At 56.2% G+C, this 25,250-nt stretch overlaps 3 protein-coding genes across 11 annotated transcripts in view; 1 reads left to right on the forward strand and 2 right to left on the reverse strand.

Moving 5' to 3' along the window:
• Positions 1-48: 48 nt before the first annotated feature.
• SLC17A7 (solute carrier family 17 member 7) lies at positions 49-10,470 on the reverse strand. The gene is made up of 12 exons (XM_006749273.3): positions 10,328-10,470; positions 6,068-6,320; positions 4,899-5,017; positions 4,515-4,629; positions 4,349-4,436; positions 4,107-4,193; positions 3,872-4,014; positions 3,068-3,217; positions 2,764-2,896; positions 1,995-2,105; positions 1,656-1,783; positions 49-1,440 (listed from the first exon to the last, which is right to left on the reverse strand). The coding sequence occupies exons 1-12, from the start codon at positions 10,387-10,389 to the stop codon at positions 1,147-1,149; spliced, it is 1,683 nt and encodes a 560-aa protein (XP_006749336.1). The 5' UTR covers positions 10,390-10,470; the 3' UTR covers positions 49-1,146.
• Positions 10,471-13,596: 3,126 nt separating this feature from the next.
• On the reverse strand, positions 13,597-20,599 carry PIH1D1 (PIH1 domain containing 1). 6 transcript variants are annotated; one of them, XM_031019675.2, is made up of 11 exons: positions 20,512-20,599; positions 19,395-19,473; positions 17,537-17,630; positions 17,124-17,190; positions 16,537-16,716; positions 15,326-15,387; positions 15,157-15,238; positions 14,593-14,722; positions 14,305-14,380; positions 13,810-13,953; positions 13,597-13,721 (listed from the first exon to the last, which is right to left on the reverse strand). In XM_031019675.2, the coding sequence occupies exons 2-11, from the start codon at positions 19,451-19,453 to the stop codon at positions 13,680-13,682; spliced, it is 936 nt and encodes a 311-aa protein (XP_030875535.1). In that variant the 5' UTR covers positions 19,454-19,473; positions 20,512-20,599; the 3' UTR covers positions 13,597-13,679. The 6 variants fall into 6 exon arrangements, with proteins under 6 accessions (XP_030875535.1, XP_030875541.1, XP_006748723.1 ...); XM_031019681.2 differs by lacking the exons at positions 19,395-19,473; positions 20,512-20,599 and adding an exon at positions 18,658-18,754; XM_006748660.3 differs by lacking the exons at positions 19,395-19,473; positions 20,512-20,599 and adding an exon at positions 18,535-18,668.
• ALDH16A1 (aldehyde dehydrogenase 16 family member A1) overlaps positions 18,554-25,250 on the forward strand; it is a 19,350-nt gene continuing 12,653 nt past the window's right edge. For all 4 annotated transcript variants that reach the window (XR_014140968.1, XR_014140969.1, XM_081807259.1 and 1 more), the window contains exons 1-5: positions 18,554-18,686; positions 23,450-23,552; positions 23,943-24,069; positions 24,868-25,046; positions 25,133-25,210. Coding sequence is in view for 2 of the 4 variants with exons in the window: in XM_081807259.1 (XP_081663385.1) it covers positions 18,597-18,686; positions 23,450-23,552; positions 23,943-24,069; positions 24,868-25,046; positions 25,133-25,210 (577 nt within the window). In the remaining 2 variants the exon portion in view is untranslated. The remainder of the gene's footprint in view (positions 18,687-23,449; positions 23,553-23,942; positions 24,070-24,867; positions 25,047-25,132; positions 25,211-25,250) is intronic.

The raw sequence follows: 25,250 nt of genomic DNA on the forward strand, positions 1-25,250 counted from the left end.
GGGCCCAGGCTCCTGTGACCCCGCCATGGCCAATGACGACTGAGTGTGTACACCAAAGCATTTTATTGGGAGTGAGGCAGGGCAGGATTTACAGTCACAGAGACAGAGACACAAAGACTACCCTGCTCCGGGGAAAACACCCCTCTCCCCCAGCCCCATTCCCTTTCCTGGGATTCTGTGACTCCTCCTGCATACGGTCCCCAAATTCTAAGCCGAAAGAGGGGAGTCTGAGAGGGGAAGGATCCCAGATTTTGAGTCGTTTAGCCCCTGAGGGACACAACAAATGGCCACTGAGAAAACAAGAGTAGTTCGAAACCACCCAGGAGAATAAAGTGCAAGGAATTAGGGGGAAGAGGGGCATCTTGAAACCACCATGGGGAAGTTCAATGGTGGTGGCTTCACATCATTGAGTTGATGGACTTGAGCAGCCACTATTTAGACCTGAAAATGTGTCAGAAAAAGTGCATGGGGGTGGAAGGAGGCCTAATGTTAAAACCACCATCTTGCTTCCCTAGACATTGTGCTAAGCTAGGGAGAAGGTCTTGGGGAATTTGGTGCTTCAGCAGAACCTGCTGGTGGAAGGAGGGGTGCGGGGCGGAGGGGGGGCTTGAAACCGCCATTCTCCCTCAGAAACGCTGGTGAGAATCGATCCCTAGAATGGCGGGGATGGGCGATTGGTTAATCCAACCTGGAGAATGCAAAATGGAATCGGCAGAGGTTTGTAACTTCTAGAGGAAGACCTTGAATGTTTCTGAAAGGCGAGGAGAGCTGAGTAGTCTCGGGGGCTTAGCCCGAGAGTCCCCGGGGTTAAAGGGCAGAGGAAGGGTGCCTCAAAACCACAAGAGAGAGTAAAAGATTGAACTGTCCATTCAAATAAAGCCCTGAAAGGAGAGATTTGAAACCACTGAGGCAGAACAAGTGGAGAAGGAAAACCTTGAGGGGAATTTGGGTATCCTTGAAACTGCCAGTCTGCAGCTTCACTACCCCTGAGAGGGAAGAGGACTTGACAGCACTGGGGAAGAAGAGGGCGAGTGCTTCTTAGGCCTGCAGCAGGACAGAGAGAACTGGGGTTCCTTGACAGTCACTCAGGCCAGTGATGTGTAGAATGGAGGTCCTGGAAACTGCCATTCAGTGGGAGGCACTCGGTCAGTAGTCCCGGACAGGGGGTGGGGGTCTTGGGGGCTGAACTGTGCTGTGTGTGGCCCCATAGGAAGGAGGCGGGGCGGGGGGAGCCCCGGGGGGCTCAGCCTCATCCTCCATTTCGCTTTCGTCACTGCCAGCCAGCTGGTCATGGCCAACGAAGCCACACTTCTCTTCGCTCATCTCCTCAGGCTCCGCCCACGGCTGCTTCTCCCCGGAAGCGAAGACCCCATAGAAGATAACACCCCCATAGTGCACCAGGGAGGCAATTAGGAATACGTACTGCCACTCCTCCCGAGTCTGTGGGGGGACAAGGGGAAGGTGAGGTCAGAGGACAGAGACACAGAAGGTGGAGAGAGAATCTGAGTGCAGAGAAAGGGAGACAGATCCAGCGGGAAGCGAAGCGTTAGGAGACCAGAAGAGGGCAGGGATGGAGCCCAGCGAGGGCGAAGCCCATCAGGAAGGCCCCATACACAAATTGGGGGGGGCGAGTGGGTCAGGGCCGGGGCACGGACCTTGTGCTTAGTCATGGCACCCACGATGATGGGGCACACCATGCCTGACAACGTGCCCACGCCGTTGGAGATGCCCATGAGGATGCTGGCGTAGCGCGGGGCGATGTCCAGGTGGTTCACGTTGAACCCTGGCGAGGCAAGCCAGAAGGCATCACTCCCCATTGAACCTCACTGGAGGGACTCCTGCGGAGCCGCTCCTCCTCCCATCGCAACCTCCCCCGTCCCTCCCGCTCTTTCCAGACCACCTTTTGCGAGCCTGGGAGGTCCCCTTCCTGAGCCAGGAAGTTCCCTACAGAGCTGTCCCGAGTCCGCCAAGCTGCAGACCCGCGCCGTTCTCACCAGAGATGGCGAAGCCGCTGAAGCCCACCGCGAGGACCAGGAAGGAGATGGCCACGCCCTTGGAGTGCGAGTAGCCGACCACCAGCAGCAGCGTGGCTTCCATGCCGAAGCCTACGGGGGCCGGAGGGCCGTCTCATCTGAGCGCCCGCCGCCCCACACCGCCTCTCCAGCCCGCCTCCCTCCGCCCCAGCCCAGCCACCTCCATGCCTGTCCCTGGCTTTGTGCCGGTTCAGCCTGCCTCGTCCCGCATTCCGCCCGCGCCCGCCCTAACCAAAACCCTCACCTCCCTAACGTCCGTGACCACGCGCACCAGAGCCACCACGGCCCCGGCTGGACCCTCCATGGCCCCACTCCCTGACTAGGCCGCGCGCCCTGAAGACGCAGGGTCCGAGCCCCACCGGTGCACCCCCCACCTTCCCTCGGTTCTCACTCATTAGGCAGCAGGCCACCCAGACCTTGTCTCTCCAGGTGCCCCACTCATAGCCCCTCTTGATCGCCTAGTTCCCGTCCAGCTCCACCCAGTCCCGTGTAGGCCCCGCCCCGCCAGACCCAATTTGGTCTCGCTGGTGCTCCACCGGGATAGTCACACCCGCCTTGCCCTTCCACCGGGTGGGCCTCGAGAGAGCAGCCGGAGATTCTGTTCCATCTACGCCCGGCCTCACCCCGGCTCCGCCTTTCTGGACACGCCCCTGACCCCGCCTCCATCCTCCCGGGGTCCCGCCCCGCCCGGGGCTGTCCCAGACTCCGCGCAGGGCCCCGGCCCACTCACCTCCACAGTTCATCAACTTGCGCACATTAGTTGTGGACATGATCCGGCGGCTCCTCAGGAAGTCCGCGATCTGGCCGCCGATGGGCACGATGATGGTCATGACCAAATGAGGCAACGCTGACACCAGGCCCACCTGCACCAGCGAGCGTACAGAGCGAGGGCTCAGGGACGGCTGACCCGGCATCTCCACCCGCTTCATGTACCTTTGGCTCCTCCCTGTCCCTCGTTCCAACCTCTTGGGATCCAGGCCCGGCTGCTCCATCTCCCCCCGCTGCGCCCCCTGCCTTTCCTTCCGGGGCCCAACCTTGCTGATCTCGAAACCGAACACCTCTTCGAAGTAGGCGGGCTGGGAGATAAGGAGCAGGTAGAACGTCCAACTGCGGCAGAAGTTAGCCACGATGATGGCATAGACTGGCATGGATGTGAAGAAGCGCCGCCAGGGTGTGTTAAACTTCTGCTGGGGGGGAGGGTGTGGAGAGGAGAGGCCGCTAAGAGAGAGACCGGGGCTGGGCGCTCTCCGTGTCCCTTCAGGGACCCAATTATAGTCCCACAGAGACCCAGGATTCCCGACCTCACTAAAATCTCCAGGGGCGCCAACTTGACCATGTCCCTGTGGGGACCTTGGCAGCCTAGCCTCACAGTGACACTTCAGGGATGCAGGTGTCCCGCCTCTACATTGCCCCTCAGGTGCACAGGTGTCCGGATCCCACGATGACCCTCAGGAACTCATAAAAGTGAGGCCAGGAGTCTATTTCCGTTCCATTATGCCCCCTAATTCTAGCCTCACTCACCCCAAGGTCTAAGAAAACCCCCACGTTCAAATCCCGCTTCTGCGGGCTTAACCACGCCCCATAGTGGTTCTGTCCACCTCACCACCCAGCCCTGCCTTCAGCACCTGCGAATCCTTTCTTCCCCGCGCTTTAGCTCCGCCTCCTAGGTTCTAGCCCCGCCCACCGCGCCTCCCCATCCTGTCTCTTCTGAAAGTCTACAGGAACCCACCGCGATCTACACCCTGTGGAAGCTCGAAGCCCCCTTTTCTCCTGCCTCCCTGCCTGAATATCTCTCCTTGCCCCACCACGCCTCCGCCCCCGCAGGCTTGGGCCCTGACCGTGACCGGGTTCATGAGTTTGGCGCTCTCGCCGATGGCGTCCTCTATGTACTTGCGCTCCTCTTCCGAAATGCTGGGGTGCAGAGCTGGGGACTCATAGGAGACGAGCAGCCAGAACAGGTACCAAAAGATCCCGAAGCTGCCTGGGGAGGGTCAGGAGGGGGATGGAAGCGAGGTGACGACCGGCCTCGCTCCGCCCCAGCGCCACCCGGACCCAGGCGTCCGGGCCCCTCACCGTAGACGTAGAACACAGAGCTCCAACCGGAGTACTGCACCAGGACCCCGGCGAGAGGCATCGCGACCACCGCCCCAGCATAGGAACCTAAGGGGGAGGACGCAAGATGTAGACCGGGCTCATCTATCCTCAGATTCGGGAATGGGGCTTCCCAGCCCCTGCCTTTCGGGGACACAGAAGTACAGGCCACAGTCCCTCCTCCCTCAGACCCGCATGTCTGGATCCTAGCCCCTTCCTCTCACCGCAAAAGGCTGTTGTTGCCAAGCGACTCCGCTCTAACGGCGGGGCCCATTTGCTCCAGATGCCGTGGCAGGCAGGGTACGTGACCCCCTAGGAAGGAGAAAACCAAAGTCAACGAGAAGAGGCGGAGTGAGAACAGGCACAGGGTCATATGGAGCAGGGCTTTACCTCTACCAACCCCTGCAGGATCCTCACGAAGATGACACAGCCATAATGGACTCGGGCAGCCGAGGGGATCAGCATGTTTAGAGTGGATGTAGCCACAATGGCAAAGCCGAAAACCCTGGTAGGAAGAGTCCATAGTACGAGAATAGGGTCTAGCTATCCCGCCAAAGCTGGGATTCTGCTCTGTCTGCCCACGGCGGGCCAGGCCTTGTGGTCCTCCAGAATCCCCCCACCTCTGTAACTCCCACCTTCCACAACCACAAGCCCCGCCTTTCTCTAAGACCCCGCCCCCTAGCCCAGGCTCCTCCCATTCCCCGCGTCAGCCCCGAAATGCCAGGCCACACCCTCTACGTAGTTCCCGCCCACCTTGAGACCCCAGCCCTGTACCTGTTGGCTGCGAATTTTTGGCAGATAAATCCTCCGGGAATCTGGGTGACAATGTAGCCCCAGAAAAAGGAGCCGTGTATGAGGCCAACAGTCTCTGGATCCCAGTTAAATTGAGCTTTCTGCGGGCCAAAACGTACGTCAAACCAGAGGCCCTGACCCCAGGCTCTGCCCCTCCACCAATCAGCACAGACAGATTTAGTCCCTCAGCCAATCAGCAACAAGGACCCCTCTCGCGCCCAAACACCTGCCAATCAGAGCCCACGCCGTCCTCCTCCCAATTCTGCCCGCGCAGGCTGCCGGGCCGCACTACCCCAGCAACTCGGCCTGTCGCGGCCCGGAAACCTCGCTCGGCCTGCTTCCCCGCCTCCGTGCCCCTTCTCCGAATGTCTAGGGGCCCGTCAGTGGGGTGGGAACTCTGTCTCCACTTACTTCTCTTAACCAACCTAAGAAACTGTTTGCGGAGTGACTGGGTGGGGTCTAGTCAGGGACGAGAAGTAGCCAAAGGGGCGAGGTAGGCCAGTGCCTAAGTCAGGAATTTTTCCTGAGGCAGAGGCACGGCCTACACCGGAATTAAAATAGGCAAAAAGTGGGGCGCCTGGCTGGCTCAGTCGGTAGAGCATGCAACTCTTGATCTCGGGGTTTTAAGTTCGAGCCCCAGGTGGGGTGTAAAGGTTACTTAAAAAAATATTTAAAAAATGATAAAATAGGGAGAAAGTCTGAGATGGGGCGGGCGGGCTTTAGGTAAAGGCCAGAGCAGATGAAGCGGGATGTAGCAGGGACCGAACTTCAGAAAAGTCAGGATCAAACTTCAGGGTGGAGCCCGCGATGGGACTGGGATTAGGATGTGACCGTGGGACAGGCGTGGGTGGCAGGTGGAGCAAAGTTGCTAGGAGGCCTACAGTGGAGCAGGGGCAACACGTAGGAACCCCAGTGCTGGCGCAGAGTCTGCATTTGGAAATCAGGGACCTGAAATAAATAGGGGCGGGGCTTCATTTCGAGCTGGGCACGGCTTTAAGCCGAGAGCCCTGAGGCAGAAGGGAGCCAGCCGCAGGGGGTGCTCGGATGGGCGGGGCTGCTCGGCCTGGGCTCCGCCCGGAGGACCGTGACGTCATCAGCGGGAGTGGGCAGGGCGAAGTGGGCTCGCGTGCCAGGCCACGCCCCTGAACTACCTGCACCACCACGTGGCCCCTGCGGTGGGTCGTACTGTTGTTGACCATAGAGACGATGGCCACGCCCAGGTTGCAGCGGATCCCGAAGCTGATGCAGAAGCCCAGACCGCTCATGATGGCGATAATGTAGCGGCGAGGGAGACCGAAACAGGTGCAGTCCACTACCGGCGGGTCCCGGGTCTGCGTCGTCACCGGGCGTCCGTCAGCGCTCAGCTCTAGCGTCTCTGCACCTTCCTGTCGCTTCTCCAGAAGGCTGCGGGGCAGCAAGAGTCGAAGACTCGTAAGTTCAGTCCCGCGGCCCCCTCCTCCCCACGACACAGGAGTCCGGGGCAAAACCTCCTGCTTTTCAAGACTCTAAGGATGAACTAAGCCCGCACTCCCTCCTTCCCCAGGAGTCCAGGCCCTAGCTCCCATCTCCCCCCCCACACACACACCCAGGATCCAGGAACCTGGACACCCTCTCTCCATACGCTTCAGACCAGAAATTCACGCTGCCAGCCCCCTTCTCCTGCAGACTCCGGTGTGGAGGTCCTCAGTCCCCTTTTCCCCCAGCCCCGTTATCTCTCGACTCAGGAGTTTTAGACCCCAAACTACACTTGGTGATCCAAGAGCCTGTGCCGCCAGCCCCCACCCCGAGGCCCAGAGACTCTTCAGCCCCCCTCTCCCAGATATGAGTCTATTTGAGGAAGCAAAAGGCGCTAAGGAGATGCCTCAGCAAAGGTGTCAAAAGAACAGATGCTTCTCAGCCACGTCTGCTATATATACCGACCGCCCTCCTCCCCTGCCCCCAGTGGCATGCCCTTCCCTGCTTCCAGGCCCCAGGTGTGGGGCTGACATCCAGCTGACTCCCTTCAGCCACCGGAAGCCCATTCCCTGGGGGTGGGGAGAAGTCAGGGTCCCTGGAATCCAGCAGCCCAGCCAGACACCCCTGGGGAACCTTGAGTTCAGGCTGTCAGCTAGAGGGTAGGGAGGGGGGAGTGGCGGGTGATGTCCTGGCAAGGGACAGATGGCCCTGGTAGGGGGATTGGCTCAGTCCCCAGCGTGGCTCTCGCCCCCGCCCGTTCTGGAACCGGGATTGAGTCTGTGATGATGGATAGGGTATTTGGAGAGCCACCTCACACCTAGAGAGTGGCTTCCGGGAAAGAGAGGTGCCCTGAGACAGGTGTGCAGAGACCGAAAAGGAGGGCGACAGAGATGGGAGGGGCACAGAGGCTGAAACAAAAGGGTCTGAAATAGAGAAGGAGGGACAGAGACCCAGAGAGAGAAGGGAGAACAGAACAGACCCTGGGAGGGAAGGGGACAGAAACTGAGAGATGGAGGGGGACAGAGACCCAAACATAGGTGGGGACAGGAACCCAAAAGAGAAGCTATAGTTGCAGAGACCCAGAACGTTGCGAGAAAGATGGAGAGACCGGGGGACCGAGGAGAGACAAGCTGGGGACGTGATTTGTGAGATTCGGCCCCTCTCTGAGGCGGGTACGCAGCCAGAGGATCGGGCTGGATCCCAGGAAGGGGCTAGAACAGATGGAGGCGAGGGAGACTGGGACGGGGGAGGAAAGAACAGCCAGACGGTCTGGGGGGAGGCGGGTGGAAGAGATGAGAGAACACAGCCACCCTCCCCATCCTAGAACTTAAGGAGGTTGGGGGGGCGCTGAGAAATGGGGGTAGGAGAAAGAGCCTGGGGAGTGGACAGAACCCAGGAGGGGCGAGGAATGAGAGCCAGAGAGAGGGGGAATAGATGCCCCAGAATGAAAGTGCAGGGTGGTAGGGACTGCCCCTCACCCCGCATCAGAACATGCCTGCCAGTGGGATTAGACTTTGACCCAGGCCCCTATCAGACGCTATTCAACCCTGACACTCAGGAGGTGCTTGCAGCCCCTGAAATTTGATACTCAGTTGTTAATACTCCAATGTGTCTGATCTCTAACCAAGGCTTTCCAAATGGGGTGTGGCGGGGGCTCGGTCTCCCACATCTAGAAAATGGGGGCAGGGGTAGAATGTGAGGTTACAGAGAGGGAAACTCCAGCTGATACTGATCATTTCAGGATACGAGAACCAAGGGCGCAGAGATGATGTGGCCCAAGTGCTTCCCCCGAAGACAAGAACGGAGAGGGGAGAACCTGGAGGGAGATCCTCCTCCCCTTCCTGGGTGCCTGGAACTCGGGTCTGGGGAGGACTTGAGGACGAGGAGAAGCTACACTTAGGAAGCAGTTCACCAAAATGAAGAAGGTGTCGCAGTCTCCCTCTCTGGGTCTCTGTCTTTGCTTCTCTGGGGTTCTCTGTCCGCTCCCTTGCCCCCCCAAGCCTCTGTCCCCTTATGTCGCTTGTTACTCTCTTCCCATTGTACAGCTAAGGAAAAACGGAGGTTCAGAAAGCAGAAGGAGCACGTCCAAGGTCACACACCAGAGTACTGATGGGTCCTGATAATTTCCTGGCCCCCCGCATGGCCCCATCCAAGGCCTGGCTCTCAGGAAGGAGGCACCTTGGCTCCTGTCTCTCCTGCATTCCCCTTCCTCCCATGTCCTTGCCCCAAGTCGCTCTGGGTTACCGTCTGTTTCCTGGGCTGACGGAGTTCCCCACCCACTCTAGGATCACTCATCTCATCTCGAGGAAACTGCAGCCTCCATCCCCGGCTTGGGAGGGGCTGGCCTGGGTTCAAATGATGACACTTGTACTTATCCGTGCATTTCTCCCCCTTCTCGAACTAAGCCTCAGTTTCCCCAGCTTTGTCTAAAAGATTAAATGGTATCAGGGTGGTGTTATGTCCGATCCAGGGCATTCCTGCCTCTCTCCGACCATCGGAGTGAACCCCAGGGTTCCGACGCAGTGCTCTTCTCAAACTCCAACTCCTTGGTGAGTATCCTGGTGGGAGCTCTGAGCTCTGGGGTCTGCAGGGGCTCAGGAGGCAGCTCAGAGAGGTGAAGGTAAGGCACAGACAGAGAGAAACCCAGGCACAGATGAGAAGCTGAGAAGCAGGGACTGAGGGAGGGGGCCTGAGGAACACATCCCTCCTGCCACCACCCCCCTTCCAGCCCCCTCCATAAGCACGTCTCTCTCCCTCTCCTGACTTCGCACTGATGTATTTTGAGAAACTCGTGAAAGGAGGCGAGAAAAAGGGTGGGGAGGGGCTGGAAGATTGGGAAAAGAAGGGGTGAGGTTATCTCAGCTCCCCCTCCCCCCACTGCACCATCCTCCTGCCCCCTCCCTTCTGTCCAGCCTTACTCCCATCTCTTCAGTTCCTAGAGGATGGGGGACCTTTGGAACTAGGAGGTGACCTGCAGCGAGCAGGACTAGTGTTTGTCTTAGAGAAGGACTTGCATGGCCTAAGGAGATGGACTGAGGGTCAACTAAAGATGGGGTCAGGGCCAAGGGGACAGGGTACGAGGAAATGGCAGCAGGGGTGCTGATGGGGCCATCTCCTCCCCGCACTGTGGCCAGATATTTTTAGGCTTCTCCGCAGCTGAGTAATTTATCTGACTTGGAGCCAGGGCTGGGGTTGGGGGTGAGAGGCTGGGGGGAGGTGTCCAGACTGCCCTGGGGGACACCCAAATCACTGGGGTCATCTCCCTGGATGAAAGGAAGTCCGTCTTAGCTCTAGCCTATATCCTTTGGGAAGTCTGCAGTATCCCAGGAGCCTCATTTTTGGCCTGCAACTTCTTTCTCCCCCAGAGACCCAGGATACCCTGGCTTCTCCTCCCAGCTTATCTCTCCTCAAGGACAAGGACCAATGGGCCCCAATCCGCTTTAGCTTCAGATTAAACTCTGAGAGATGGAAATTGAGAAGACACGGGGAGATGGAGACACCCAGGGTGGGGGATTAAAAACCCAGAGTGAGGGGGACAGACACCCAAAAGGAAAGGGTCAGAGACCCAGAGAGAGGGCAGCAGAGACTTAGAGAGGCGGGGACAGAGACCCAGAGAGGGGGCAGAGATCTGAAGAAAGAAGGCAGAGTGAAGATAAATGAACGGAAACCAAAAGTGGGGAAGGGGGTCAGAGACCCAAAGAGAAGGAGATATGCAATCCCAGGGAAAAAAGGATAAAGTCTGGGGTGGGGTGGGGCACAGAAAAATGAACGAGATGATGGATGAGACTGGACCAGGGAGAGGGGACGGTCAAAAAGGAGGGAGAAAACCGGACAGATGGGTGGAACCCCCATCTACGGGTATCGCCCGTCCATCTGTCCGTCCAGGCCCAGGTGGGAATGTGAGTCCTCCTCGGACCCTCGGGCTCTTCCCCGCCCAGGACCCTCACCACGCTCACCGGTGCAGCCTCCCGAGGGCACGACCCGCTAGCTTCCGAAACTCCTCCTGACGGAACTCCATGGTGGCTTGCCCCTGCCGTCGGTCCCCCCGCCGATCCCCCCGCCCGCGGGCCCGGGCGGCCGCGTCCGGGTTCCCGGGGTCCGCCCCGGCCCGGCCGGCCCCGCAGCTCCGCTCGGGGGGGAAGGAGGCTGCGTGTGCTGGCTGCCTAGGGGCTGTAGCTGGACTCAGCGTCGGGGGCGGGGCGGGCGGTGGCGATACCCCGCCCATCCTCGATAGACCACGCCTCTTATATTCTAGTCCCGCCCCCTTTCGCAGCCCTCCAGCTAGGTTCTGTTCCTGCCCTTCCATTGCAAGACCACGCCTCTGGGCTCTGAACTGCTCCTCTGAGTTGCATCGCCCCAATTCTATCCCTTCCCGGAGTTACTCCCCCCCGTTCCATCCCCCCAGCTCCTTCCATCTCTTTTCTCTCCTCCCGAGTTCTCTTGCTCACCTGAGGTTTCCCTCTCCTTTTTAGTTCGCCCTAATTTCGTCCTTGCTTTTCGTCCCCTACGGTTCCATCTCCTGCGTTCTCATCCTCCCAGCCCTATCCCTGCGAGTTTCTGTGCCCTCCAGTTCCACATCCCGCCCCCCGATTTCCATCCCCATCCCTCATCATCCTCAGTTCAACTTCCTCATTCAGAGGGTGCTTTTCTCATTCAGGGAATTCTCTACCCCTGAATTCCGACCCCCATTTTGATCCACCCATTGTCCCCTCTAGTTCTTCCCCTCTCCGGTTTCTTCCCTCTTGACTTCCATCCACCTGTTTCCATCTTTCCTTTTTAAAATTCTATCCCCTCCCAGTTCTATTTCCCCTCGGGTCCCATGCCCCTCCTGGTTCCTTCATCCTTGATTTCCTTCCCCTCTGAGTTCCATCCCTGACAGTTATACGCCCGTCCCCAGTAGCGACCCCCATAATTCCCAACCAGCCTGGAATCTATCCCTCCCTTTGAGTTCCGTCCCTACTCTCCCGAGTTCTCTTCCCGCCCCTTGAGTTTGGTCCCCTCCCTTGAGATCCGTCCCTGACCTAATTTTTGCCCCCTTCCCGTGGAATCGGTCCGAGTTCTGTCCCCACCCCCTGAGTTCTTTCCCCGCCCCCTGAGTTGTGTCCCCTCCTGCTCGGGTCTGTCCCCGCCCTCTTACTCCATCTCTGCCAGCCCTGCCCCTTTGGGGTTGAACCCGGACTATTTCTCCGGCCCGGGTCCTGCCCCTGCTCCTTTCGCCAGACCAGCTCTTCTCCCCGACGCTCAGTCCACCTCCAGATCCAAGCCCCGGGAGTGTGCTCCTTTCCTCACCGCCTCCCTGAGTCGGGCCGCAAATGCATTTGGGATTAAATTTTCATGAGGTGGCACAAGCCCTCAAGGAGGTTGGGAGGGAGCAGCCGACGAGGCGGGCGGGCGCCACGGACCCGGTGGCCCGGCAGCCACTGCCCGCCACGGCCTCCCGTTTCTTGCCTTGTCCCGCTGGGTCTCTGGGTCTCACAGTTTTGGCTATGTTTGCGAAACCCCCGGGGAGGGGGAGGCTGGGGGCTGGGACCCCAGGGTCTGAGGAAGGAGGGGCTGGAGACCCGGACTTCTGGGTCTGAGGAAGGAGTAGCCCGCTGAACCGTCCACGAGCGCCACCCTGTGGCGGCAGAATTCCCGGCCCGGGTGCGGAGGCGGCGGCCGCGGCTCCGGGCCAGGTGTGAAGGTGGAGCAGATGGTGAAGAGGCGGGAGTAGGAAGGGGGCCCCAGCCGCTGCCAAATCCCGGGCCTTCGCCGGAATCATCACCATGGAGACCGAAGAAGGCGGAAAGGACCCAGCTCCACACTTTTTTGGGACCTGGGAATGAGTTCCTCGGCTTCCTACGGGGGCTCCCCGTGCGAACTACAAGTCCCAGCGGCCACTGGACTTCACTGTTTGCTTCGGAAGAGCCGCGCTCACCGAGGGTCGCTGGGAGTTGTAGTTTTCTGAAACACCAGGCTGAGGCTGCGAGCCGCCCTCTGGTGGACAAGGCGCCACGTTCATAGGTCCAACAGACCCCATATCACTTCATAGGTCCAACAGACCCCATATCCGAGGTCATCCCCCTACCTTTTCACCTCCTCACCATCTATCTACTCCTGCCTCCCTACCAAATTCGGTCCATTCTAACCACACTGATCTCCTCGCTGTTCTTCCAACATTTACCACTGAGGTTCCTCCATTTACCTATCCTCCTAGGACTCGCTATGGAAGGAGAGAGGTGTCAATCATACGTTAACTCAACATTCGTTGAGTTCCTTCTAATTCTAAAGCATCATCACACCACAGGGGCATACATTCAATGAAGTAACACTGGATACCAGACACCGCCAGAGGAGGATTCTAACTCAGCTAGGGGAGATCAGAGAAAGCTTGAAGTTTGAAAAGCTTCCCAGAAAAAGCTCACTGAAAGGAATGACTTGGGAGGGGGCGGAGGGAGTGTCCACAGGAGAGGAAACAGTACTTGCAGAGTCAGGAAGTAGGACACAGTTTGGTGTGATTGTGACCTGAAGCACCATTCCAGGAATAAGAGGATCGTCAGGACGAGAGGTAGGAGAGGCTAGAGATGACAGCATGTATCAGATTACTAACGGACTCATGAAAGGTCCCCTGGGAGGGCAAGACAATTAGACACTTCCCAGGTTTTACTGGAGGAAATGATACTGAGTAGAGGGAACAGCGGAAACTAAGAGAAGGTGCAACACACAGGTGTGGTCAGGACACCCTTCAGTGTGACGGGATTGAGTGAGAGGAAGGACGGGAATAAAATGAGGCATAGGGACGTCTGACTTTGGCTCAGGTCATGATCTTGGGGCCTGGGATAGAGCCCTGCACTGGGTTCCCTGCTCAGCAGGGAGTCTGCTTCTCCCTCTCCCTCTGCCCCTCCCCCTGCTTGTGCTCTCTCTCATTCTAATTAAAAAAAAAAAAAAAAAAAAGAGGCATCAAGGGGGCCACACCAACATGGCCTGGGGTGCTAGGCTGAGGGGCTGGGATCTTCTCCTGGGGCACTGGGGAGCCAAGGAGGGGATCTAAAGAGGAGAGGGGAGGGTCAGCTCTGGGACGGTGTGGGACAGGAGGGGAGACTGGAGGCCAGGAGGCCGGGGAGAGGATCTGGACGGGGAGAGGCTGAGGCCGAAGCTGGAGCAGTGACTGCTCTGTGACTCTAGGACCCAGTCCAATGTCCCTCTTTCCTCCCACTCCCCTTGTACTCCTAGCCAGACACAGAACAAAGGCAAAAATCTTTTATTTCAATTTCAGAGAAGCCCCCACCAGTCTCTTCTCTCCACCTGGAAACAGAGAAAGAAACCCAGTCAAGAAGCCACCGACAGAAGGGGCATGGCCACCATCAGTTGCTGAGGAGAGACAGGAAAAACAGAATGAGGATTCAGGACCAGGACACTTCCCTGTTCCCTGCACATCTCCCCCTAGCCCCCCAGGTACCTTTCTCTTCCGATGGAAGGCTGCCTTGCTCTCCCTGGAGTTGATCCGCAGGGGGATATACGCATCCAGATGGTACAGCTGCTGGGGGCCCCCCATCACCAGGCGGTTCTCCCCGATCTCCAGCGACAGCCCCAGAGCTCCGTCCTGAGAATACAGTGAAGTAAGCCCATCCTTCCCTTCCCAGCAACAAGGCAATAATCAGGTGGACCGGGGAGAAAAGCCTCCTGTGTCGGGATACCATATGTAAAGGGTCTAATCCTCCAGGACAAAGATGAGAGACAGTAATTACAAGTCCCCATGACTGAGCACTTACAATGTCCCAAGCACCCTCAGGACAGCTCCCAAAGTGGGCCCGAAGGACCCATGGCAGGCAGCTGTACTCAGAGGCAGGACTCACCAGGCTCCCACAGGTCTGGCAATGAGCCCCGCTCACTCCCCCTCAGAGACCCCAACCCTTCCAGACCTTTCTCCAGCTCTGCTCAAGCGTGCACTCACCAGTTTGGGGAGATCAATTTCAGCCAAGAGAAGGTCAGGGGCTTCCAGCCAAAGGTTCAGGTGAGGCTTCTCATGGCTGGGGAGGAACAAGACCCAAAATTGAGGAGAGCCCACCAGCTCCTTGCCAGGGTTCATCCTTTCCTTTCTCCCGCCTCTGAGCCCTGCTGCCTCGGGGAGCCTTCTCGGTGGGAGTGCTGCTTCTCCCCTCTCTGGGTTCCCAGAGACCCCAGGACACTGCTTCCTATGGGGAGGGAGAAACGTGAAAGAGAGAACCCATGGAAGGCGCACCGTTCCTCAGGTCTCAGGGAGTCAGGAGTATACAGGTTTCCCATCTCCTGGATCCGAGGACGCTGCTGGGATCGGATATTTTGCTGGGAGATGGAGCCCAGGAAAGGCCGGTTCTTCAACATGCGCCACTCTGCAGGTAGGAAGCTCGGGGTCAAAGGTGGCACGGGTAAGCGTTCCCTTTGCTTCCATAGGGGTCATGACAGCAAGAGCCTCAGGGGAAAGGACGCGCCCCTCCAAGGATGCCAGGGATCTGGCCACACCCCCAAGCTTGGCTTTAGGAAATCTGCCCACCTGCCCTTCCCGGGGTATATCCCCCCCTCCAAAAAATCTGTCCCTAGAGATGCTCCTGGCTCCGCCTCCTGGCTATCCAGACCCCGCCCCTTATCTGGCTTCTGGGTCAGCCCCGCCCACATCCCCAACCTTGAGAAACGTCGCCTTCCCCCTATAATCCACAGCCTAGGGACCAAGAAAATCCCTGTCCACACTAGCCCCACCTTTCCCAAGGGCTGCCCCCAAGCTGCTCCGGTTCCTCTAGTCCCCGCCGGCCCCGGGCCCGCCCCTCACCTGGATTCAGCTGCAAACTGTATTTGTCCTCAAGGCCCTCCCTGGCGATGGTGACCACGAGCTCTCGCAAGAAATCGCTGTTCTAGGAGTGAGAGAGGGAGGCTGCGGGAGGGCTCCAGGTGGAGGGAGAAGCTCCGGCCCAGGCCTCACCCGCAGCCCCGCCCCCAACCTGCATCCTCCGGTAGAAGTCGCTGTTGACGGCTACGTCGTAGGCGGTACAACCCTGGCCTTCTGTGGGGAGAGAAAGGGGGTGAGACCCCCAGCCCTCCGAGGGAACCCCACCGCCGGATAAAGACAAGGCAAAACCAATAACGGCCAGCAGCCGCAAGAACCAGAGAGACCCAGAGACAATCAGAAAGTAAGGGCTCAAGACTCGCACTTGCCAGTCTGGAATCATACCAGCCTGTCTCTTCCTCTCGGGTCCTTTCCCACCATGTCCCAGCGCTGACCTCGCCCCTTCCCTGTACACAGCCCTCCCATGGCTCCCCAGCGCCCCAGATGAAGGTATATGTCCTTCAGGCGTGGCGTTGAAGACCCTGTGTGGTCTGCTCCTCCCCCCTGGAGATAAGCTCACTTCTCTGTTACTCTAGGACCCAGTCCAATGTCCCTCTGGTCATTGCGGGGATCTGGTCCCTTTAAATTTCTTCCAATCTCTCTTGATTACTGACCAATCCAATTCAATCACTGCAGCCTCTGTACTCCTCTGTCCCCTCTACCTAGAACCCTCTTCTCTGTCTTGGCCTGATGAACTCCTCTGGTTCCTTCACATTTTATATCTGACACCTCCTCCTCCAGGAAGCCTTCCCAGACCCTTCAGTTTGGGTGAAGAGCCCCTATCAGAGCAGCACAAATCATACCATATTGAAACCGCATCTGTCCCCTCCACCCTCAATCTAAAACTAGGAGTGTCTCAAGGGCAAGTTCTGGGTATGATCAGTCCCCAGGGCACTGCCCAAAGCCTGGTCCCAGGAGGCTTCAGGGGACATATGTGATTTGAAACACAAGCATATAGAGTCAGAAACTCAACAGAGAAGGTGAGACAAAGCTGAGAGATAGAGACAGGGAGAAGGGTGAGGAAGGAAACAGGAACAAGAGTGAGCGCTGGTCTGGCCAGCTAATGAGGACACCTGCCCAGCTCGCCCTCACCATGGAGTAGGGCAGGGAGAAGTCCAGCCCGGCCAGGTGGGCAGGACCAGGACTGTCCTGTGCAGCAGGCACTAGAGGCCCAGGAAGCTGGGCATATGTCCCAGAGAAAAGGATAAGATCAGGAAGGCCAGATTTCTGGGTGCTGAGGGAGGAGAACCCTGGGCCCTGGATCTTGGATCCTCGGGAAGAAAGGACCCAGGGAGCTAGATCCTTGGGTCCTCTGAGGGCACTGACTTGCATCCAGTTCGGCATGAGGTTCTCCCAGACTCATGGGGATACGAAAACCGGCTTGGTCTTCCTCCAGCATTTGAAGCAGCTCGTCCTCAGTCACGTCAGCCGGAGGAGGGATGGAAGGAGAGTGACAGATGTTGATGAACACCTTCCCTTCGGATGAGTTGGTCTTTATGCAGAAACCTGACGGAAATGGGTTTGTCCTGAGTGTCTGCCTCTGCATGCATCTGGGTTTCCATCTATCCCCTCTTCAGTCTCAGTTCTTCTCTTGATCTGTCCCCTCTTTGGCCCCTTCTCTTGATCAGTCCTGTTTTCTGGGTCCGCTCCCCACTCCATTCCCTGGGATCTCTGCATCTCTTTCTGTCTTTGAGTCTCTGTCCCCCTAGTCATGCCCGTCCTCCTCCTCCTCTCTTTAGATCTTGGTCCCTTCCCTGCTCTCTCTGGATCTCTGTCACAACCCCCGTCAAGGCCTCTGTACCCCATTACTGTGCCTCTCTCTTGCCTCCTCTCTCTGTGTCCCCTGCCCCCAGCTTCTGTCCACCTCTCTCTAAGACTCTATCCCCCTCTCTCTGGGTTTCTGCCTTTCTCACCAGGTTGCGGTTGGATCTGTGTAGATTCTGGTCTGCTTGTCTGGGCTTGCTGGAGCTCCTTGGAGGCCTGTGTGAAGGAAAACAACAACCTCTGTGCTATCAGACCCTCATTTGTTCTTCAAAGGTTTGTCGAGAAATTTTATGCATATGAGATGTGCACAGAATAGGACATACTATGTCTCTCTCCTCCTTTGAGGACCCCTAAGAACAACCCCAACCCCACTCTGCATTTCTTCCAGAGCCTAGCAAACTTGGGAGTTAAGCAACTACAATTCCATGTGGTGCGTTCTGGGAATGTAGTGTCATCTCTGAGCACCCACGGGTGTGCATACACACATACACACACACACACACACACACACACACACACATCCCCCGAACACCCAGGGACCCAGGAGCGGGTCAGTCCTCACCTGCAGCAGCAGCTCTTCAAAACGCTCGGTCTCCGTGCCCATCTTCTCTGCCTCGCCTAACTCCGGCACCAGCAGCTTCGAGTCCGCCATGGCCCTGAGGAAGAGACCTAGGCGTCCTCAGTAACCCCGACGTGGGGGGGGGGGAAACCCTGGCCAGGATCCGAACTGTGGGGCCTGCTGCCGGACCCACAACCGACTCCTGACACCCGCTATCCTGTATGAAAATCTAAGAATCTGGCCTGAGACTATAATTCCACTCAGACCAGATGCGGTTGTCCAATCTGTTGGGAGCCAATAGTTCCAGATGCTCTCCAAGTCCTATGAGCTAAACATGTAAATGACAGCCACACTTTCAGCCTCTGTAACCAAGGACTTCAGCAGACCACGCTTCCGTCTACCTCGAACGCTCAGACACCAATCCGGCAACCGCACTACGTTCCGACCAATCATAGTCTAAGGCTGAAGCCACGCCTCTCACCTCAACCAATCAAAACTAAATCCTGAACCTAATTTCTGAATGCCACACTTCCTGTGTCGATTAAAGCTATACTTCTCCTCTTTCCAGACCACATCTGGCCAAGCTACTGGACAGCCCAGGCTGGCACACTTTCAAAAACTTAATTTCAACGTCCATCCTAAAAGATTCCCTTCTGACCTCTGAACTATCGCTTCGTCCCAGAGCTCGATTCGATTCTCTAGTAAATTTACTTCGGACTAAAAGCTGAACTTCATGCCCTCAGTATGAACAGGGTGGAGAGAAGATACACCAATACGGTCACCCTTCTAAATCTGGAGCCTTGCTAACTATTTGCAACACACCGCATTTTCTTCCCGTCCCCGACCCCCACCCCGCCTCGCCTCGCTCTGAGGATTGCGCATGCTCCAAATCACATTTCCCAGCTTGGGCATATGGGCGGGGCCATCGTGTCCAAGGCGGGGTTACGCTCTCTCCCGTAGCCCCGCCCCCTGCGCTGGAGTGGGCGGTGCCGCCCTTCGACCTCAAGGTTCCTCTGGGCAGAGCGCCCCGCACTCCTTGGTGGAAAGCGGGCCCGGGCGGGTGATGGCTGCGACGCGTGAAAGGACTAGCGCCCGAGAGATCTTCAACACGCTGGAGTACGGACCGGTGCCTGAGAGCCACGCATGCGCGCTGGTGAGGGCCTGCCGTTCGGCGCTGCCCATCCCCCTCCCCAGGCCTCCAGGTCCCATTTGGCGCGCGACTCCCGTGATGCACCGCGGCAGCTCAGCAGCTCCGCCCTTCTCGGTTCCCGTGACTCAGGCAGCCCCTTTAGGACCCACCCTTGAAGGGCGTTCCCTTGATTCTTTGCGGCTGCTGCTTCTTAACCCTTGAGTCTCCCCCCTCTTGTTTCGGAGTAGTTCTCGTACCCCTTGTTCCGAACTTCGCGGCGGTGTTTCCCTGATAACTCAGAGCCCCCGGAGGGTCTCCTGTGATTCTTCAGCCCCTCCCCCCCACAGAACCTCCCGTGATCCCCAGGGACTCGGAATTCCTGTGGGGGCGCCCTTGATCTTCCAAGGACCCTCAGAATCGCCATGGGCTTCCCGTGATTCCTCAGAACATCCTGTGGCTCCTATGGCCCACTGAGCCCCACCCCCTGAACTCCTGTGGGGCTCCCGTCGTTCCTCAGGGCCCCCATCAATACTTGCGGGGCTCCAGGAGCTTGGGAACCTCGGGAGAGCTCAGAATTTAAATCACCTCAGAATACCACCCTCGTGGGGCTCCCAGGATTCTTCAGCGCCTCTTCAAGTCCTCATGAGGCTCCTGTGATCCCTCGGGGCCCCCCAGACCACCTCTTGGTGGTTCCTGTGGATAAGTAGGGTGCCTCGAATATTCTGTAATTACCTAGGCTCCTCAGAACTCCTTCCATGGGGCTCTCCTGATCCCACAGGGTCTTCTAGCATCCAGGAATGAGAAGCTTAGGCTGGAATAATGGAAGAAGATAAGACCAGAGCCTGGAGCGGGCTGTGGAAGTGGATAGATGGATAGGAGGGCAAGAGGCAGAGATACAGGAGGAACGGTGTGGGAGTTCAGAGGGCAAGGTAGTGTCTGAGGTCTGGCTGTCTCTGTCTGACCCACCACGACCACCACCAGTGGTGTTCCCAGGAGAACTAGGGTTTCGAGGAAAGACCCTGAGCTTGGTTATCACATGGTGAGAGTGTGAGGGACCCGGGAACAGCCTTGGGCTTGTGCAGGCGTCAAACGCTACTTGGGCTCGAGCCTTCAGGTCTGGAGACAGGGACCTGGGAGTCACCAGTGTAGAAAGATAGCTGAACTGTGGGAATGAGGATCTGGGTCAGAGGACAGACAATTCCCAAACTTGGAGGTTGGCTAGAGATGGAATATACTGAAATAGCAATAACGTGATCATAGCTTATATTTACTGGGAGCTCTCTGTGTTCGCTCAGTGTGATCTCATTTAATCCCCAGAACAGCTGTGAGAGGGGATTATTGTCATTATTTTAGCACACGGAGGCTGAAAGGGGTAAGCAATTTTTCCTACGGTCAACACAGTTTAAAAGAGGTGAAGCTGAGATTTGAACCTGAGCCCCCGGATTCCACAGCCCATGGTTTCCCCACCGCCTCCCAAGCAAAGGTCTCAACCTTCCAATGTGTGGGCCAGACTCGACCAACAAACTGTTTTCTTTGGCCTGTACTTTATTTTTGAAAATGTGAATTAGTGGTCAACTAATTCCCTGTAAACATCCAGGAGGATTCCAGCTTCTTTTGAAAATAAAATCCCAAAATTTGGCAATGTTTGGCTCACATTCCCTGACAAAAATCATCTGGATTCAATAGTGGCTGTCTTTTTAGGCAAGTCATGCGTTCCCAATCTCCACCAGCCCCTCTTCTCACACTAACATGACTTGCCAGGACCCTGTGGACATTCCTTTAGGGTTTTGTTTTTCTTGGGCGGGGGGAGTTTGCAAACTTCCACAGAGTAGTTAATACTGCTACTTACCTATTCCTCAGCTTCAGGAATCGCCAACATTTGGTCCAGTGTTGTCTTCTATTGTTTTCTCTTTTTTCTGGAATGATTTAAATCCCAGATGTCGTGTTAGCTTCCCAGAAATATTTGAATTCCCATTTCTAGCAGATAAGGACTCATTTCGTAACATAACCACCTAGCCTTTTTTTTTTTTTTTTTTTTTTGAGGGAGGGCTCGAGCGAGTGTGCAAGGCAGGGGGAGGGGCAGAGAGAATCTTAAGCAGTCTCCACGCCCAGCACAGAGCCCGACAAAGGGCTTGATCTTACAACCCTGGGCCGAAATCAAGAGTCAGACACTTAAGCGACTGAGACACCCAGGCATCCCAGCGGTCATTATTTAATATCATCCAATGTCCAGCTCACGTTCATACACCCCCAGCTGTTTCCAAAATGTGTCTTTCTCTGGGGGTATTTGAATTGGAAACTTCTGACTCACCATTTGACTTCAAAGAAAAAGGAGAAGGGCCAGTTGGCAGGGTAATAGGAAAATCAGGAGAAGTGGCTTTGGGATGCTAAGAAGAGAGCAGTTGTAGAAGAAAAAAGTGGGAAGCATGTCTCGGATTTTGCCAGGATTTAAGGAAGAGAGGACCAGGGAGAGAGACGTGGAGCAGACGTGGAGGGCGAGGTGCAGTGGGATTAAGAGGCAATCCTACATAGTGCTGTTCTGAGTATATAATGGGCATTGAAGCATTTAATTCTCACCGCAGCCCTGTGAAGTAGAGAGGGGCTGTGATTATCCCCATCTTCCAGATGGCTTAGCCAAGCCCAGAGTATTGTAACACCCTAGCTGAGGTTGCACAATAAACACCAGAGCCAAGATTCAAAATCCTAGCTCCAGAGACTCGGTCCCATTTGCAATGCCTGTATGCTTTGCGTTGGGCTCAGGTAGACATGTCACATCAAATAAGTCTGCACCTGGCAGGCCTGTGTCTTCAGCGGGAGTCCATACTGCTCTGACGACCGCAGAGGTGGGAGGGAACGCCATCACATGGCCAGGTGCGGGAGCCACCTGGCTTAGAAGCCCCACCTTCCAAAAAGAACCTGATACTGCTTGGGAACAGTGTCATGGGCATTGCCTCCAGGGTTGTGACAAGGTATGTACCCAATCACAGGAATGCAGAGCAATCAGAAAGCCCCAATGCCCTGGCTTCCCATTGGAGCCTTATGGCGTGTTCCCAATTTTCCCAGTCAGGTGCGGTGGACCATTCAGGAGTCATTGTTGCCTGGTAATGCAGCTGAATTGTCTCAGGTGTCCTGAGAAATAGGAAGTTCACCTGAGGTCATTTCTCCACGGAGGAGAAAAGGTTTTATTAAGCCACATTTCAAAGTCAGTAGGACAGGGGCGCCTGGGTGGCTCAGTGGATTAAGCGTCTGCCTTCGGCTCAGGTCATGATCCCGGGGTCCTGGGATTGAACCCCAGTAATGGCTCCCTGCTCAGCGGGGAGTCTGCTTCTCCGCCTCCCTTTGCTCCTCCTCCTGCTTGTGCTGGCTTGCACGCTCTCTCTGTCAAATAAATTAAAAAAAAAAAAGCAAAGTCAGTAGGACAGCCCTCACATATCTCTGGTGAGAATGTAAAACAGCTTGGTGGTTCCTCCGTAAGTTACTCGTGGAGTTGCCATATGACCCAGCAATTGCCCTCCTGGGTACAAATGCCTAGAAGAAGTAAAGATGGGTGTTCGAACAAAAACTTGTACATGCATGTTCTGAACGTCACTATTCACAATAACCAGAAGACAGAAACAAACTGAATGTGCATCCACCGGTGCTAAATGGATAAACAAAATGTGGCCTATCCAGACATTGGAATATTATATAGCTGTAAAAAGGAAAGGGGGTTTTTGTTGTTGTTTTTTTTTAAGAGAGAGAGAAGACAGGGAGGGGCCTCGGGAGAAAGAATCTTAAGCAGGCTCCACACCCAGCATGGAGCCCAATGCGGGGCTCAATCTCACAACCCTGAGATCATGACCTGAGCCGAAATCGAGTCAGATGCTTGGGGGGTTGGGGGATGGGTTAGCCTGGTGGTGGGTATTAAGGAGGGCACGTATTGAATGAAGCACTGGGTATTATATGCAAACAATGAATCATGGAACACTATGTCAAAAACTAATGACGTAATGTATGATGAGAACATAACATAATAAAGTTAAAAAAAAAAAGAGTCGGAGGCTTAACCAACTGAGCCACCCAGGAGCCCCAGGAATGGAGTATTGATACATGCTACAACTGGATGAACCTCAAAAACAGCATGTTGGGTGAAAGAAGCCAGCCAAAAAAGTCACAGATTGTAAGGTTCCGTTTCTGTGAAATATCCAGAGTAGGCAAATCCACAGAAACAGGAAGCAGATTAGTGGTTGCCAGGGGCTAGGGGCAGGGGGAAGGGAGAGTGACTGCCTAATGTGTACAAAGTTTCCTTTGGGGGGAACGGAAATGTCCTGGAACGAGATTGTGGTGATGGTGGCACGTCCTAAATGCTGTTGTTTTTTTGGTTTTTTTTTTTTAAAGATTTTATTTATTTATTTGACAGAGAGAGAGAGAGAGAGCACAAGTAGGCAGAGAGGCAGGCAGAGGGAGAGAGAGAAGCAGACTCTCCACTGAGCAGGGAGCCCGACGCGGGGCTCGATCCCAGGACCCCGGGATCATGACCTGAGCCGAAGGCAGCCGCTTAACCGACTGAGCCACCCAGGCGCCCCTAAATGCTGTTGAATTGTACTACACTTTAAAATGGTTAACGTGATGAGTTTTAGTTTATAATGTATTTTACATTTGTGGGTTATTTTCCTTCTACACAGGAGAAGAATTAGCGGGGGGGGCAAAGGGGGGCAGGTGTCCCTCTCCCAGAGGATTCTAGGCAGGAATTGACCTCCCCCAGCTGGCTCCCAGACCCCATTCCAAACCGTCTTCACCTCCCACAGGCCTGGCTGGACACCCAGGACCGACACTTGGGTCACTATGTAAATGGGAAGTGGTTAAAGCCAGAACACAGGAACTCAGTGCCTTGCCAGGATCCCATCACAGGTATGAGGTGTCCCCCAGCTGCTAGGGTAGGGAGAGGCGTCTGTACCCCCAGCTGTACCAACAACAACGCCCCATTCCCTTTGCTCGGGGCCCTGAGGCCAGGGAGTAGCCAGTGGGGGAAGAAGGCCAGGATTGCTGGCTCTTCCTGTTAGCAGTCATCCTCATTATGACTCCAAGTCCCTATGTACGCTTCTTGAAGTCACTCTACTTAAAGATCCCTTCCTTGATTGCGGGAGACAGAGCAATGACCAGTAGCGTTATAATAGAGTGGGGCTAGGGACCAGCTTTCCTGCCTTGGGGTGCACCCGGGCTCTGGAAATCTTAGCCCCCTCCAGTTCTGACATGGGCTCCCCCCCTTCCCGTCTGGGGTCCCTCCATTCATCTCCCCAGGAGAGAGCTTGACCGCTTGCCTCCAGGCACAGGCTGAGGATGTGGCGGCAGCCGTGGAGGCAGCAGGGACTGCGTTCGAGAACTGGAGCGGACTCCCTGGAGCCTCTCGGGCTCAGCACCTGCTCAGGTGACGCAGTTGAGGTGTGGGCCTTGGGAGGTGGGGAAGGACTCCATCCCCCAGTGTCCCACTTGAGACTGTTGGAACAAAGACTCCATTTCTCGATATCTCGCTGAATTACTTGTAGCTAAGGCTTATGGCCAGCATGCCTTCAAGCCTTTAGCAGCTAAAAAATCCATACACCATACACCAGGGCTGGTGATGAGAAAGCTGTTTCTCATCACCAGAATAGCCCCGGGGCTCATAGAGGCTCCATTTTCCTGGCCCCAGTGCCCATTTTCCAGCATACTCTTGGGGCAATTCGAGACAAAGTTTCCATTTTCTTTTCTTTTTTTTTTTTTTTTTAAAGATTTTATTTATTTATTTGAGACAGAGAGAGCATGAGAGGGGGGAGAGTCAGAGGGAGAAGCAGACTCCCCGCCGAGCAGGGAGCCCGATGCGGGACTCGATCCTGGGACTCCAGGATCATGATCTGAGCCAAAGGCAGTCGCCCAACCAACTGAGCCACCCGGGCACCCCAAAGTTTCCATTTTCTAAAAGAACAATTGAGATTAGAGGTTCAACTTCAATTTCGCAGCACCTTTGGGGGTCGCTGGTGGCCACAATCTTCACACGGCCCTTTCTGGTTTTGTGGTTCTCGGACTACATTTCCCATAAATCTTTGAGGCTCTCCACCCCTGGTAAATGATGGGGATGCCCCCAGGAGATCGTAGGGATTGTGGTCCAAGTACATAGGGGGTGTCCCAGGACTGTGTGGCTGAAGGGCAGTGGGAAATGACTCCCGCCCCCCCCCGGCTTTCTCTGCAGACTGGCCAAGATGATCCAGAAGCACCAGCGGCTGCTGTGGACCCTGGAGTCCCTGGTTTCTGGGCGAGCCGTTCGAGAGGTTCGAGATGGGGATGTCCCACTGGCCCAGCAGCTGCTCCAGTACCACGCTGTCCAGGCGTACACCCAGGAAGAGGTGCTGGCAGGCTGGGAGCCCATGGGTAAGAAGCAGGAGTCCTGGCCCCCAGCCCCTTCCTCCCTTATGACCTAGCAGTACGTGCCCCAGTCTCTTTATTTATTCTTACAGGAGTAATCGGTCTCATCTTGTCACCCATGTTCTCCTTCCTTGAGATGATGTGGAGGATTTGCCCTGCCCTGGCTGTGGGTAATTGTTGGGTTGGGTCTGAGGGAGAAGGGGTCTGGGA

This window comes from Leptonychotes weddellii, chromosome 16 (assembly GCF_054177405.1).
Source record: "Leptonychotes weddellii isolate Sample4059 chromosome 16, ASM5417740v2, whole genome shotgun sequence".
Classification (NCBI taxonomy): domain Eukaryota; kingdom Metazoa; phylum Chordata; class Mammalia; order Carnivora; family Phocidae; genus Leptonychotes; species Leptonychotes weddellii.

Coding starts and splice junctions, on each gene's coding strand:
- SLC17A7 (XM_006749273.3), bottom strand. CDS start 10,389: ATGGAGTTCCGTCAGGAGGAGTTTCGGAAGCTAGCGGGTCGTGCCCTC. Junction 4,630..4,898: donor CAAAAATTCGCAGCCAACAG/GTACAGGGCTGG, acceptor TCTTCCTACCAG/GGTTTTCGGCTTTGCCATTG. Junction 3,218..3,871: donor AACTCATGAACCCGGTCACG/GTCAGGGCCCAA, acceptor CCCCCCCAGCAG/AAGTTTAACACACCCTGGCG.
- PIH1D1 (XM_031019675.2), bottom strand. CDS start 19,453: ATGCTAGAAGACCCTGTGGGATCAGGAGAGCCCCATGGAAGGAGTTCT. Junction 14,723..15,156: donor CAGTTTGCAGCTGAATCCAG/GTGAGGGGCGGG, acceptor TCCTACCTGCAG/AGTGGCGCATGTTGAAGAAC. Junction 14,381..14,592: donor TCCCTGAGACCTGAGGAACG/GTGCGCCTTCCA, acceptor GTTCCTCCCCAG/CCATGAGAAGCCTCACCTGA.